The sequence below is a fragment of the Varanus komodoensis genome, unplaced genomic scaffold, assembly GCF_004798865.1.
Source record: "Varanus komodoensis strain SLA01 unplaced genomic scaffold, ASM479886v1 scaffold39, whole genome shotgun sequence".
In the NCBI taxonomy this organism is placed as follows: Eukaryota; Metazoa; Chordata; class Lepidosauria; order Squamata; family Varanidae; genus Varanus; species Varanus komodoensis.
The window spans coordinates 6600373-6615596 of NW_025335922.1; the positions used below are offsets into that span (position 1 = coordinate 6600373).

Below are 15224 nucleotides of genomic sequence, written 5' to 3' on the forward strand. Positions count from 1 at the left end.
AAATAAATAAATAAATAAATAAATAAATAAATAAATAAATAAATGGAGAGGTTTTGGGGGCAAGGAAGGAAGGAGACTGGGTCTACTACAGGATTCCTGATGGTCCTACAGCCACCTTTCCTCCCATTCCAAAGCTCCGCAGCGAGACAATTGAAACTGGTTGTCTAGAAAAACTGCCGAGTGGAAGGATCAGGGAGGCAGAAATCATTTCCCACACTCTGCACTGGATGCTTGTATGCCTCCCAGTTCAGAAGCTCGCAAGCGTCAAGACTGTAACTGATAGCAATTTGCCCTTATTCCATGCTGAATCTCTCACTTAGAAATATGTAGAACCCTTGTGAGAAAAGGCAAATGTCAGTCTTCCCCCTGCCATTTGTCACACCTAGAGTGGGGCACCTGTCCCCAAAGTTGTATCAAATTTCGCTTTGCTCAGCTTTTCAACTGGTTTACACTAAACATGCAATATCAGGGCAGAAGGGAGGCAGAGAAGGGAAGTGGGAGAAAAGCAGCACCTAGGGAAGGCAAACAGAATGGGTTTTACACAGAGCAGGCCACAGAGTAGCAAGGTATCCCACATCACAGCAAGCAATCTGAAGAGCTTTCAGAGGATGCCTTTCTCTTTAAAGGCAGCCTCTTTTTGAAAAACTGTGCAATCCAAGTCCAGTTTAATGAAGAATTATATGGGAGAACTGGGGTTACCCATCTACAGTAACACCTGAGAGAGCAGATTGGGGGGACAGGCATGCACTGATTCCTCTTCGCTTATGGTGAGATGTATTCAAATTAAGCTCATTATACTAATTCTTTCTAAATTTGCATCTATATCTATCATATACAATTTTTGTGCCAATCCATGTCCCCCTTTTTGGTGATACCTTTCCTCCTTCAGGAGAAGGAGGCCAGAGGGCATGTGGTCACCCTAGTAGGCCATACTTTAGGACTCTAGTGGGAAGCTCTGATGCAGTACCTTTTACTTTCTTGGCAGGTGAAGATGCTCACTGTCTCCTATGTTCATCTCTTCTACTTTGGCCTGTGTTTGCTTACGTTAACCAGTTCATCTGCTGCTGCTGGCCCGGAGACACTTTGTGGTGCTGAGCTGGTTGATGCTCTTCAATTTGTCTGTGGAGAAAGAGGTTTTTATTTCAGTAAGTTTGAACATCCACTACTATTTATCTCATTCGAAAGTCCTAATATTTTTCCCAGAAGTCCTGGGGAGGGAATGCAGCTGTTGGAACAATGTGCATGAAAAGTTGATCAAGCCACAAAACAATCAAAACTTTCAAATGGTTTACTCTCCTGAATCCCAGTGCTCAAAGGTTGAGTAAAGCATATTATTTGGTCTGCTGCATTATTCAGCATCTTCTCCCCACCTCCTCCAAGTTATAATGAGTTTTCCTTTTCAAGACTATTATGCCTTTTAACTTCTTTCCAGCTACTTGTCTCTCACTCTTTCTGCATTTGCTGATACCCCTCTATCACCATCCAAACAGACTCTCTCAATGGAAAGGAACACTGTAATACTTTAAAATCAGTTAAGAACTGGGTGCTACATTGCCTCCCATTGTTTCAACATCTGGTCCAAGTGGTTATGTGCTTTGACTGTCATTGAAGGAGGACACGTGGGTGGCAGAAAATTACAAGGTAAAGAAGGCAACTGCCAATGGTGTCGCGTTGACTGGTTCTTGCTATTGCCTGGCTTCTAGCAATTTGAGTAGCAGGAAATGTCTGCTCAGAATCTTGAAACAATTGGTGCCCTATGGATAGAAAAGGACCACAGCTCAAGGGTTTATGTTTAGCAAGAGATTTCTGGTTGACTTCAAAGTATCACTAGTTAAAACAGGGTAGAACTACCCATGGCCAGCTGCTACATGCAGCCCCAAGGCCTGCAAAAGCCCCTGCTGCCAATTTCCTTATCGCAGTGGTCCCAGTGCAGCTGTTGCTTCCCCACTGTTGGTCGGAGTGAGAATAGCATGCTCTGTCTCAGGGAATTTCCGCTGGAAAGCCTGATCAGCATCAGGATCTCTGAGTGGGTTCCACCGTTAAAGACAGGTGTGCAGCCCCACCGCTCCTTCCCTGGGAAGAGGTGTAAGTGTGGCTGTGTCAGCCAGCATTGTGGCTCTTGGGAACGAACAGGCTGTTGACCTCTGGGTTGGCAGGATCAGGTATGTATTGAATGATTTTATTGGTACCCCACCTTTCTACCAAGAAGGCACTCAGAGCAATAAAGGGTATTGTGAAATCCTCGGGGAACCCACTGACAAGAAGAGTAGGTGGCACTGGCTTGGACCTGTCCTAAAGCAACTCACACCTTTTCTAAAATATCTTTCAATGTTCTTCCTATACTATTGCCAGCCATCCTACAAAGCCATTCCAGTACCAAGACCAAGCTATTTGATGCTGCATTGTGCAGTTTCTCATTTCCAACATTTAAAGCAAATTCAGCTGACATGTTGTTTATAGCACCTTCTGTGAGAGCCACAGGAAGGATTTATCCTCAATTATCAATAGGTATTCATTATCATAATGGGAACTGAAAAGTACTGAAATGTGTACTGTCCCCATGGTTTTTCCCATGTCTCTGTCAAGCCAGAAAACATTAGATGAACTCAAGGAACAGAAGTCATGTTCAAAAGCAATAGCCTATAACTGAGCATCCATTACAGAAATAACATTTTTAAATAATTTACTATAGAATTGGTGCCACTTTTGGAGCACCAAAATTGTGGCATCATCAATTATTGCAAGGTATTTTTCTACTGATTTAAAAGATTTGGCCTTCTCTTGGTATAGTTGTACATGGATTATCCTGCTTATCCAGAATAAGTTTTTCCATATGCATCAAATGTGCAAGAAGGCTGGGAATTAGAGAATATAGCTCTCAATACATTTACCTACAAGGAGTCCCATTGAAGTCTGTGGGGCTTACTTTCACCTAGATAGTCATTAAAATAGTGCTGTTTAAAGAAAGTCTTAGTATTGGAGAGAACTTCCATTACATGAATTTCTTAATCTTTCATCCTTCCCTCTTGAACTAGTATAGGTTGACAGAATTGCATTTTCTTCTTTGCTGAGCTGCCATTGCTATTAGTCTGAAATAGGTGTAAAAACAGATTTTTAGAAGTGCAAGCTTTTCCTTGCTTTAGTTTCCCACATTGTTGAATCTTACAAGCATATTTTACATAGTCTTCCTCAAACACATGGAACCATGATTCTTATATTGTTCTTGTTGAGACCTAATGGGAAGACCTAATGGGATCCAGATAGACTTAGGAACTCCTAAAGCATTCTGAGCACCAATGTTGGGAGGAAAATAATGTATATTTTACTGTTGGGATCAAAGGCATTTTTCAAAGAATGTCCAAGGGGAAAACTCTTCTTTCATGTAAAGGGGGTTCTTTTTGTGTTTTGGCACTCAACGTTCTTTTCTGTTGGCAATTCATTTCTATCTATCAAATTGCCAAGGTAATCAATGTGATATTGGAACTGCAAAGGAGCATGTATATCTGATGATGAGTTAAATCACTTGTAAAACTAAGTAGCATTTTGAATTGCTGGTTAAGAATGAGGAATGGGCCAAGGCTGAAAACCCTGGACATGAAGTAATAGGAAAAAACTTACTGTACTTTTGATGAAAGTTTGCTGAACATGTACACAATTATAATAGAGAGCAATGGTGGCCCCATTACCATGTGTCAGTAAACTGTTCTTATGAATTGTTTCTGAAGTGTGTATTAAATGAAGAAAATATGCTGCTATTAATGTCTTTTAGGTTTATGCAAGACCTTTTCCTCCACCTTATAAATCCATTCATTTTTTGGATTAAAATATTTTTGTTTAATATGAATTCATCCATTACTTTGGTTCATTGGCTGAGGTTGCATTCATTTTGATATCTACAATCATGATTGTTCTTTCCATTCTTCTCTCTCTTTTAACACTGGTTCACAACCAGCTATGGCTGCAGTGAATTCAGCAGCCACTGTTGGATGTTCCAGATTCTGCAGGGGGAAAGACTGCCAAGTGGGAGGTTATTATTTTTGTGAGTCAGCTGTCATTTTCCCATGTATGTGCCATACAAATTATCTGGAACTTTGAAATATCTGGGCATTCTGGCAAAAAAAATGACATCTACTCAACTCTGCATCTTTCCCTCTAGTGCCCAAAGGGGTTCCTATTCATGCCTCTGCATACATTCCAGAACGGATGGAAATTGAACTGAATGGGCCTAGTTTAAGATTCTAAGGATGTGTACAGCCCAGCGAAGCAAACCATGATCAATTGAAAGGAACAATCCTATGGTTCCTGAACCCTGTCTGGAAGACCATAAGAGTTAGTTTTTTAAAGTTAAGAAGCAGGTGAAGTGAAGATCAGCTTCAGAAACCGAGATCTCCAATCATGAACTGAATATATGAGCCATAGCATATTACAGCAAACCCTACCTTACTACCACTATGCTCGTACAACCACTTGCCTAATTTCGAGGTGTACTTTATTGGGGCAAGAACTGGTTCCTCAATATAACTAATAAGGAATATCTGGTTGCATAACTTTAATTCTCATCCATTCCTTGAAGAAATTCTGGGCAGTGTAATTTGGAAGGAGTGCAACGAATCATTTGCTAGAGACCTCAAACATCATTCCTAGGGTTCCTTTCCTAGAGGGAGTATCTATTAGATAAGCTGAAGTCTGCAGTGTACATGCCCAGTCATCATTAGCATGGCTGCATTTTCTCCTACTGCTAAGCTATAGTTAGGGTTTTGAGGTCAAGCCACAGTAAGCCTTGGGCTCACTGCTGTCTTCTTCTGCTGAAGCATGTCCAGGAGGAGGAGATTAGACAGTTCTGCTTCTGTTTTAGATTAACCACAGTGTAGCATGTTATCCAGACCCTAAACCAGCATTCCCTAGCTTGATGCCTTCCGGATGTCTTGGACTACAATTGCTATCAGCCCCAGCCAGCATGGCCAATGATCAGAGATGTTAAGAAGTATAGTCTAAAAGACTGCTCTTAACTGGCTAATTTCAAGTGTGGGTTGTTGAAGCAAACCAGCTTCATAAACTATGGTTAGCAGTTGGCTCACACATCAAGGCTCACCACATTTCATCTGTGGCATGCTAAACTATGGTTTGGTGTTGAGTGTAAATGATATTATGTATTCTAACCCTATTCGCATTCAAGCTTTTGATCAGCCTTTGAGCATTTAGCCCCTGGGAATTCTGAGTCAATCCAGTATTTTCTAGACTGACAGTCTGGAGACTTGAAATTCTGTTTATTCACAGAGCAGATCCAGCCTGAGCAGGGGGCAAGGCAATATGGGTTTGCCCACACCATGCCATGCAACAGGCCTCAACTATGACCCAGAGGACAGGGTGAAAGAGGGAAATGCATTCCACATACTGATCCTGTCCTTGAACAGCTTGGCCAGCAATGCCAACGGATGTATTAATTACTTAGTGCTTGTGTTGACAGGTGCTTGTTTTGTTTTGTTTTGTTTTGTTTGCCATGTGGACATGGAATCATTGGCCTCTAGACTGAATCCTGCAGTTGGGGGGTGTATTGTTTAATGGCTGCCTGCTATAAAATTAATGTGCCGTGTAGATTAGGTCTAGTTTTTGCTTCAGTGGAAGATCTCTAAGGAAAACACTCTGTTCAGGAAATGCTTATTCATTTGACCTTACTTTGCCATCTGAGTCAGTCCATGCTCAGGGTTAGAGCAAAGCCATTATTTGGCTGGGGAATAGACATCTTAGCCACTGAGAAAAGATCCAGTACTGTGGTTTTTCAAGTATACAAGTAGGGCTACCTTTAGAAGAGTCGAGTTTTCTCTTTCCCTTCCCATTCCTGCTCCTAATAACGGGATATGAGCTTTTGCCTCTTCTGGAATGTTATTGTGGCATCTGTCTTTGCCCATCACTTATAAAAACATTCATGCAGTCATCACATATTATATTTATTGTTATAAAATGCTGTTTCCTAAACATGACAAGTTTTCTAGGGTAAAAATCCAGAAAATTATTGCACTTGGTGTCAAAAAAAGCTGGAATTTTACTTGCTAACTATGTATATTGGGTGATATGCCCCATTGTTACTTCTCAATGTTGGCATTGCTAGTAACCACATTGCTGGTGATTAAAAATATATATATAATATGAGCCAAAAGTTAAGTCCTTGACTATGTGGGGTGTTTTTGTTTTTATCACATATTTCTTTTTGCCCACTATTGTTTATGTCATTTCTAGATCTAGAGATTAGGTAGACTAGAAAAAAAATTAAAAAGCTTTAATTGGTAGGTGCTCAGACTCAGATTTCATGTAGTACTACACTACAACAGATGTTTCTGTTGATTGAAATTGTTAATATAAAACTGCTGTTCTGAAGAATCAAATGCCCCTGCTTGGTACTCTTTTTAGCCATCATTTCATGTCCATTCCTGTTGTTTCCCTGATCTACAATTGCTTTGGCATCATATAAAAGAACATTGCACACTCTCTTACTGTATGGGCATTCAGCCTCTCCTCACCCTGATCCAGGAGCATGGACATGCATGCAAGCCCTGTTCCAGTCATTCCTTTTGCCAGACCAATCAGTCCCCACTTTTGCTGGGGACTGATGATGTAGTATCATTTCCATGGGCACTCTGGCTGGAGAACGTAATGAAACCTGGGACACATGAGCAGCTGAATCTCTTGCCTGGAGCCCTGCAGTTCATGTAGGACAAATGGCCCCACATAAGGGAAATAGTCAGCACAACATGAGCTGTTTAATGACATCACTCAGAGCAACTGTGGATTCTAGTAATAGGAACAGAGTTTAGGTATGTAGCAACAGGATAAGCCCTGCCATGAGGTACATTAAAGCAGCCGCCTCAGGCAGCAAGTGATGGGAGATGGTGAGTTCCAGAGGGATGTCAAAAGACAAGTCTGAGTGTTTCATGTGGCCTGCCTTGTATCCCCAAAGCTAGCGCTTGTTCCCGCCCCCCCCGCCCCCCAGCTTGAAAATGTCTGCTTCTGGTGCAGACACTTTCAATTGTAAGTATTCAACTAAGATTCAGCTCCCAGTCTGGTCAGCCTCTGTATGTGCAATATGGCAAAGGGGGCAATCACTTTGTCTTTGTTTGCACTAGTCCTTTAGAGCAAACAGTCTTCTGATTATTCACTGTATGTTAAGATCCATAAGGACATGATGGGCCAGAGGGACAGCTCCCCTGGGCAAAAGCAATGCGCTGCAGTTCTAGGAAGTGGTCAGAAATGTCTGGTGCAGATGTAAGCCAGTAATATTCTTGGCTTATGCTGGGCATTGCTAGAGGCACAAGTGCCATTTTGCCCCAGTATCCACCGTACAGTCTCCTGCAAGGGTTGCTGCTCAGCAATCACAGCTGAGAAGGGTAAATGTTATCATCACATTTACTGCTTGTACAAAGCAGCCTTCACCAATTTGCAGCTTCCCAGATGAGTTAGACTGCAAGTCTTATCATTCCCAGGCCATTGACTAGCTGAGAATGATGGGAATTGCCATCCAATGTATTTGGCATGCGGCAGGTTGAGAGATAAACTTTCAAGAGTGCTTCAAACTTACTTTCTCAACAAACCCTACACCAGCTCTGCAAGAACAATCAGGATTTAGAAGAACAGATGGGTCATGGCTCAGTGGAAAAGCACATGCTTCACTTGCAGAAGGTCCAGGCTTGACCCCCTTACAGCTCTGGTTAAAAGGACCAGATACAGTGACAGGGAAAAAGCCCCTCTCATGTTGCAGGTTGGAGGCTGAAGAGGCAGTTACTTGCTTAAGGCCATCTAGTACAAGGTGATAGTTCAGTCAGGGACATCTTAGTTGAACTTGGCTTCTTAGCCATTCTGTTACAGTGGCTCTTGATTTATACCCAAAGTAACACACAACCGAAGAGAAGTGTACATACAGCCACAGCTCAGAGAATTATCCAGAGACAATAAACAGGGTAAAAACAGAGGAAGATGAAAAACACAGAAGGAAGAGCTGGCTAAGAGAAGCTAGGTGATAAAGAGCAAGTCATATTTCACCAAGCAAAGCGATCTTGAATCAGTTGCCAAATAGCATCAAACGTTTCCAAGTTGTCTCTCTTTGTACAGCATTCCATTATTTGTTGCTCAAGCAAGCTGCCTGGTAGCCCAAATTCCATGGCAGGATGAAATGGTGGCTTTCCAAGCTCACAAGAAGATGCTTGGCAACCAAGACAAATCTTTGAATCTGAGCCCAATAGCTCCTGGGGTCCAAACAGCTGGAAAACCACCTGAAATCTTATGCCTTTTTCAGAAGGAGTTACAGGTATTCAAGAGAAGACTTTGACATTTTGATTTTTTTAAAGATCAGTCACCCATCCACCACCACCCCCCATATAAGTAGTGTTGTGAAGTTATAATTTAAACACTAAATTGGACCCAGGAGATATACACCGATTGCATGCATCCAAAAATTAATTCCTCTATTTTTTAAGATAAAACTTATATCAAATGGGGCCTAGGATCCAGAGTGGATGAAGAGATAATGCTCAATAGTCTTCTTGAAATGAAACAGCACCTCCACTGCTCTCCTTTTTCCCACTACCAGTCCAAATCAGGAAGAATGTGGATCCTTTTTTCTGAACCAAGCCAAAGCTCATAAAATGATCTCCCATTCCTGATCTTCTTCTGCTAGCATCCCTTCCCCACAAAAGCACTTTTTTTCCCTACTCCTTTACTTCTACAGTGATGGAAGCAGCGTTGGCACAACAGAGCGAGCAACAGCAGAAAGATGGAGAAATTATTATTGCAGTAACTCTTGGGAGAACTACAATTCCCATGAGCCCCCAGGTCATGGCAAAGAAAAAGAGGATGGGAGGGAAGGAATAAACCCCCTTCCCTGGTATACTGCCACCACTAATGCTTGTCAAGGGAAGGGAAGCTTTTGTGGACTCAGAGCCCCTAGGGTGGCCACTTATGAATTACCAGAGAGAGGACATACCTCACCAAGATGAAGAAGAGGAGGGCTAGTATACTATTGGCATATATTGGTTTACATGTATACATGCAATTTTAGAAATAATTCTCATGATATAAACAGAAATAGACAACAACTCATTAAAATGTGGGAGACTGTGACCAGATGATCTGTGTGCCCACCTGCTTAGGTGCTAACAGTTGATGGGCCTTGGTTCTTAGAGTTTGTAATCTTTTAAAAGAGCACATTTTCAAATGCAAGATGGCCCTCTGGTAGCCCTTCACATACAGGGCTATCCTCTGTAAAAGAGGACACCTGGCTACCCTAACTGGCAGGTATGCCATAGGTGTCAGTAATTCAACAAAAGCAAGGACAATCTATTAGACAGCTATAAACAGGGAGCTGCAACATTTAATTCCCAAAATATTTGTGATGACAGTATCTTCCAAGAGACTTGGCTTTGTCAAGGGCAACTGAAACAGGAATTCATCTTGCATCAAGTCCAGAAGATGCTAGCTGAAAAAGAACTGTGGAGCTGTAAAAGCTCTCATCTGAAGAAATATTTCACAAGCCCCCAAGTTCTTCTTTGAGCCTGTCTCAAGGAAACTTTGCCAGCTACTCTGTGGATTTCCAATAAGAATAATTAAAATGGTTTGTTTTCTCTATCATCTTAGTGTCTTGTCCACGATCCACATAAACAGCACAAGTGTAGGCAGAAGGCACACCTGGATCTACTGGTAGAACTAAACTGGCAACGGCATCTGACTTTCAAACTTAAAAACAAAACAGTGATTTTGACCCACATTAGGCCATAAGTGGAAAAAGAGGCGTAGGAGGGGAGCCAGTGTGAGCTCAGTTTAGTTCTGGTTCTAAAATCAAATGCCTAGGTTTAGAATGTGCTCAGATGTACATGGTTCTTTAAATCTAGCTCTATGTAGTTTGGGTCTGGCCCAGGTTGATGGATCTTAGGTTTCTACAAAGTGGACCCAACAAGCCCGACATCTGTTCACCCTGCACTGAGTAACCTATAGTACCAGATGGCCCTTTACATGTTAAATGAAGTAAAAATGACTTAAACTGCAACACTATATGTGCAGAACAATTCAGGACCAGCCTATCTAGTCCAGTGTTCAGTTCACACAGAGGTCAACCATCTTTCCCTATGGGACGACAAGAACAGTACAGTAGCATCCTCCCAGTCAGTGTTCAGATGGGCACACTGCCTCTGATACAGGAGGTTACATAGAGCCACCATGATCATTAGCCACTAGGAGTCTATCCTGCATGAATCTGTCAAATCTCCTTTTAAAGCCATTTAAGTCAGTGGCTAACATTTTGCCTTATGATAGGAAATTCCATATTAGAACTATGTTCTGTGTGAAACAGTGCTCCCATTTATCTTTCCTGACTCTCCCACCATTCATCTTCATGGAATGACCTTGAATTCTAGCATTTTGGAAGAGGGAGATCTCCACGTTCATAATTTTGTACTCCTCTGTCATGTCTCTTCCTAGTCAGCTTTTTTCAAATGAAATATTCCCAGATGTTGCAACCTTTCCTTACAGGAAAGTTGCCCTAGCTCCTTATCTGAAAGTGCATTCCATGTAACTCAACGGGGCTCAGTTCTGAGTCACCCGGTGTACAATTTCCTACCTTTTAAATCACATTTGTGACCTGCCTTTTCTCCCAAGAACACAAGAAACCATCCTTAGGGAATATGCCATTCTACCTTCACAAAAGCAAAACAAACAAAACAAAACAACTTCCAGCTCACCAGTGACCTTCCTAGAAGAAAGGGGGCTTGAATCCAAATCTTTCCGGCATGTCCCATCTTCTATCCCTAATATGAGGAACTACCATTTGCTTCATGGGAAGTTAGACTTTCCCAGCCAAGCTGCCCAGGGGACAAGGCCTTCATGTTCTTGATGATCCCCCAACCCCAGAAGCTCAACTGGGGAGAGTTCTTTCTATCCTGAGGAATGAGAGGTGAGAGATTTTATTTCTTCAATATGGTATCTTTCCATTCCATTTCCAGGGGAAAGAGAGCATTTTTCACTTAAATTTACAAATCTCTTAAGAGTCACACTTTATTAATATTCAGTGATTCAAGGGATAATCTGGAATTTTGAGAGGATGATGGTGGTATTCTCACAATACAGCTGGTGGGAGAGGATTTCTCTTTCATAAAACGGCTGCCATGGTGGCCACAGTTGGTTGCTAAACACTCAGAAAAAGAAAAGTAACTTGCCCAAGAAACTAAGTACAAGACAGACATGGAGTCTGAGCTCCAAAGCAAGAGACCACTCTTTTGAACCCAAATAAAGATGACACTGGAGCCTGGCACTTCATTTTCAAGCATGCCAAGCTCCCAATTAAAAATAATAATATTAAGAAAAGGTGTAGAAAGCACCAAGATAAATGTCCCTGGGCACATTAGTGACCCCAAGTGTCATGTTGGAGATGGAAAGGAAAAGGTTCAAGAAAAATAATATATTCTACCTGTGGGAAATACACTAAAGGTAAATGTATGGGTACAAAATCAACAATGTAATCCACCACTGCTAGTAAGAAAAGAGATTATGGTATTCTGGAAAGTGGGACAAAGCCAAATTAATGAATACTTGATTCATTCATTCAGCAGATCTAGCATAAATCTATGCTTTCACAAAATGAAATGCATTTTTCCAGCTACAAAAGTCATCTCTGTGCTTAACTCAAATCTTCTGAAGCGTTGCTTGCCTTAAAAATGAAAACCACAAGCTGGAGTTAAAGACTTGGCACTGGGTAAGAAGAATGATCTAACACATGCTTCCTTGAACAGAAGAAGGAATTTCATAAAAGAATTGGGTAGATTTTGGTTTCTGTGATATTTGGCACTTGGCACTGCCTGCAGCCATCCATGATGTCATTTGGCTGCTGGCTTTCTTGTCACCAAGACAATGAATAAAATGCCCGTGTGTTGCCTGGGCAAATGCTGATGGACCTCCTCTTAACGTATATGCACCTCTATACATTGACGGGTCTGTTCAGCTCCATGTGAAACAGCAACTGTAATGACATCCTTACCTTGAGGTTTCTGATCCATGTTCTAATATCCAGACACAGTCCCCCTCCATACACATGGTGGCAATAGCTTTCTACATGTGAACAGAAGTCAGATTTACACAGAAACAGTCAGACAAGCAAATTCCTTCACAGGTGCCTGAACCCATGCTTCATCTTGTTAAATATTCACCCCATGGAGGATGCTTGAAAAACAATGCATCTGTCTTTTGTTCTGTGTGGCTTTGCTTTTGAGGGTACAACATTGCAAATGCATATCATTATGCTGGAACTAACCCTTTAAATCACTGAATCAGGACAATGCTGAGTTAGTCAGCATGTTACAAAAACTGACTGAGCAAGAACTCCAGAAATAAGAGCCACTAGTGCCATTGCCCACTTCCAGTAGTATCTGGAAAGAAAGTTTATGGGGAGACATTTGAACCCTGCTGAGCAGAAAAACAAAAGACAGCACTAGGCAGTTTTGTGGCCCATACATCTTGCAGTTATCAACATTTCTTCAAGTGTTTCTCATTTAACTTGTATAAACAGTCTTTTTAAGGCAGTGTTCATAGCTTTTAGACCCTGGAAACGAGATAAATTTATAGCAGGAGAAGGAATATGAGAGTTCTTCATGTGAAGAGGCTAAGTGTATCATGGACAGTTGTCGAACCGATTGGAAGCAGTTGCCATAGTGCTATCAAATTTAATTAGCCATGAATTTCACAGCCACTCTTCCTTGGATAAGCTGCTCAAATCCATCCTATCAAAGTGGTGGCTGTGGTGCCCGTCACTTGATGGCCGCTTTCTGGATACCAGGTTCCACTGCATTCCTACCAGCTGGCAACAGCAAAAGACAACATTCAAAGGAGGAAAAACTCAATCCACCCGTATACCCTTTCTAAAAGAATTATGTTTTTCATTTGGTGAAATTACTACTGCAACAACAGAGATGATGGGCTGAATGGTTTGAACTGGAATTGCGGCCAAAGGCAACATTTCAGGCAGATAAATCTTCAGGCACTGCCTTTGTTGCTGAATGAAAATCAGAAGTTTAACGGCTGAATTCCATTTGCCCTTTATTTTAGACAAGGCACAGCAACATCTTCAGTGGTATTTGATTGGTGTGTCAGGTCAAATTGAAAAGAAAGGCAGAGAAAAATCCAAGTTACTTAATGCTGGAATCCTGAACGGCGCAGCTTGTTTTTGTGTGTGTTGTCTGTGCATTGTTTAGTGTCATGTTGGCAAAAATTAGTTAAAGAAGCACTTGGCAAGCTGTGCATCAGTTCTTGGCATGGCTATCCCACTTCACTTTTCACAGAACCTTAAATACCAAGAAATCCTTGACTTGCTTTATTTCTGGCAGATTCTGCTCTGTAATCAGCCAAAACCTTTGCACATGATTGCCTCTATTTGTCCTGATATTATTAATGGCTTTGCAATATTTGAGCAGGGGTAGCAGGAGTCATTCAGACAAATCACACGGTCAACTGAGACCACACAGCCTCTTAATTAAAACCTTTTGCTCAACACGCTGAAGCATCTAAGGCAACCGACGTAGCAATAACATTCCAGAGCTAGGTTGCATGGGCTTCACTGCATATAAACTGTGTGCATGAAGTGCACTGGATTGTATCCTGCCTTTGGATCATTTGATATATTGCCATTTTTTTCCTTTTATACATTCAGATTACAGAATCCTAGAACTGGAGGGGACTTTGGGGGCCATCTAGTCCAATCCACTCAGTGTCAGCTCTGCATTAAAGGGTGCATCTATAGCAGCTGTAACTCATCAAATCTCTACTTAAATGCCTCCAGCAAAGGAGAACCCCAAGGCCGTCTGTTCAGCTGTTACTGAACAGCTGTTACTGTTAGTTTTCTCCTAACATTTAGCCACAGTCTGCTTCCCTGTGATTTCCTTGCTGAGTTTAGTCCTGCCTTCTGGAGCAAGAACACAACTCTTCACCCCCTTCTGCATGACATAGATAAAAAGAAGTGTTTCTTCACAAAGTTAAACTATGAAAACAGCTACCTTGAGATCTAGTGACAGCTACCAACCAGGTTGGACTTTTAAAGGGATTAGGGAGAAAACTAAATGCACAAAAAAATTATTGGGAATGCCAACATATTTTGGAAAATCCTTGCTCAAGACACAATATACAACCCATATTAAAATGGGATCAGAAAATGAAAATCAGATATGATCAAATTCAATTCACAGCTTACACTGCAATACTAAAATAAAATTGTCCTGACTATTTTAGTGAAACAAAAGCAAACAACAAAAAACTTGAGTTTAAGAGTTAGGATAAATATAAGTAAGATGAATGTTTATGACCTCGACAGTATTCCTTATACCCAGCAAAAACCCAATGGTTTGTTTCATAAATTTCTGTGAGGTTTGTACTGCACCAAAGAGGATGCAACTTGTCGTATATCATCAGTTCCGTCTGTTTATTAGCATTGAACTTTGTTGTTTTCCACTCAAATCAGAGTCCCCTTCCTCCCAGGCAGCGCTGAAATGTTCATGTTTGGATCCTCTTCCCAGATAGACTGTACTGGGGCCTCAATATGCCAAAATGGATGGCATACCCCCACAATCAGGGTGAGAAACTTGTGGTATATACAATCATGTCAGTTACAGTTTGATCCATTATTGCATACCTAATTGACTTTATGGGAAAATCCAGATTTAACAACTGGCACAAAATCAGTTGCCTGGCAGATTTGGATGGATAGGTTGATTTTCATTCTGGATTAGTTATTGGGTCCCAGTGAAAACGTTCTGCCATTCGGTTTTGCATGCTAAATATGATCTGCTGATTATGGCTAAATGTTTCAGTAAGTGCAATTGAAGCATTTGCTTGTATCTAGGTTTGGCCCAAAACTTTTTTACAATGGTCCCTCCATTATTAGAAGTATTGATCAAAACTGAGCAGCTATATCAAGCCACACTCCACATTTAGAAGCATTTATAATTGATGAACAAGTGTAATATACAGGATCGTAAGCCAGAATGAAATAATGAATTTGATTGTCCTGTCTTGCCAAATAAATGGATTGTGGTGTCAACCCTTCTGAAACAGATGCCAAGACATCTGAGGGTATGTCTAATTCAGCAAAAATTTATGTTTCAGATCTACTGAATGCCACAACTTTTTAGTAAGTGCTTGTCTAAATCAGCCAAGTGTTGCAAGTGGCATACAGCTAATGTTTTATTCACCCATATATT

The 15224-nt window shown here is 41.3% G+C and overlaps 1 protein-coding gene across 3 annotated transcripts in view; it reads left to right on the forward strand.

Moving 5' to 3' along the window:
* IGF1 (insulin like growth factor 1) overlaps positions 1 to 15224 on the forward strand; it is a 68569-nt gene that overhangs the window by 6945 nt on the left and 46400 nt on the right. For all 3 annotated transcript variants that reach the window (XR_006415782.1, XR_006415783.1, XM_044441162.1), the window contains exon 2: positions 986 to 1145. Coding sequence is in view for 1 of the 3 variants with exons in the window: in XM_044441162.1 (XP_044297097.1) it covers positions 992 to 1145 (154 nt within the window). In the remaining 2 variants the exon portion in view is untranslated. The remainder of the gene's footprint in view (positions 1 to 985; positions 1146 to 15224) is intronic.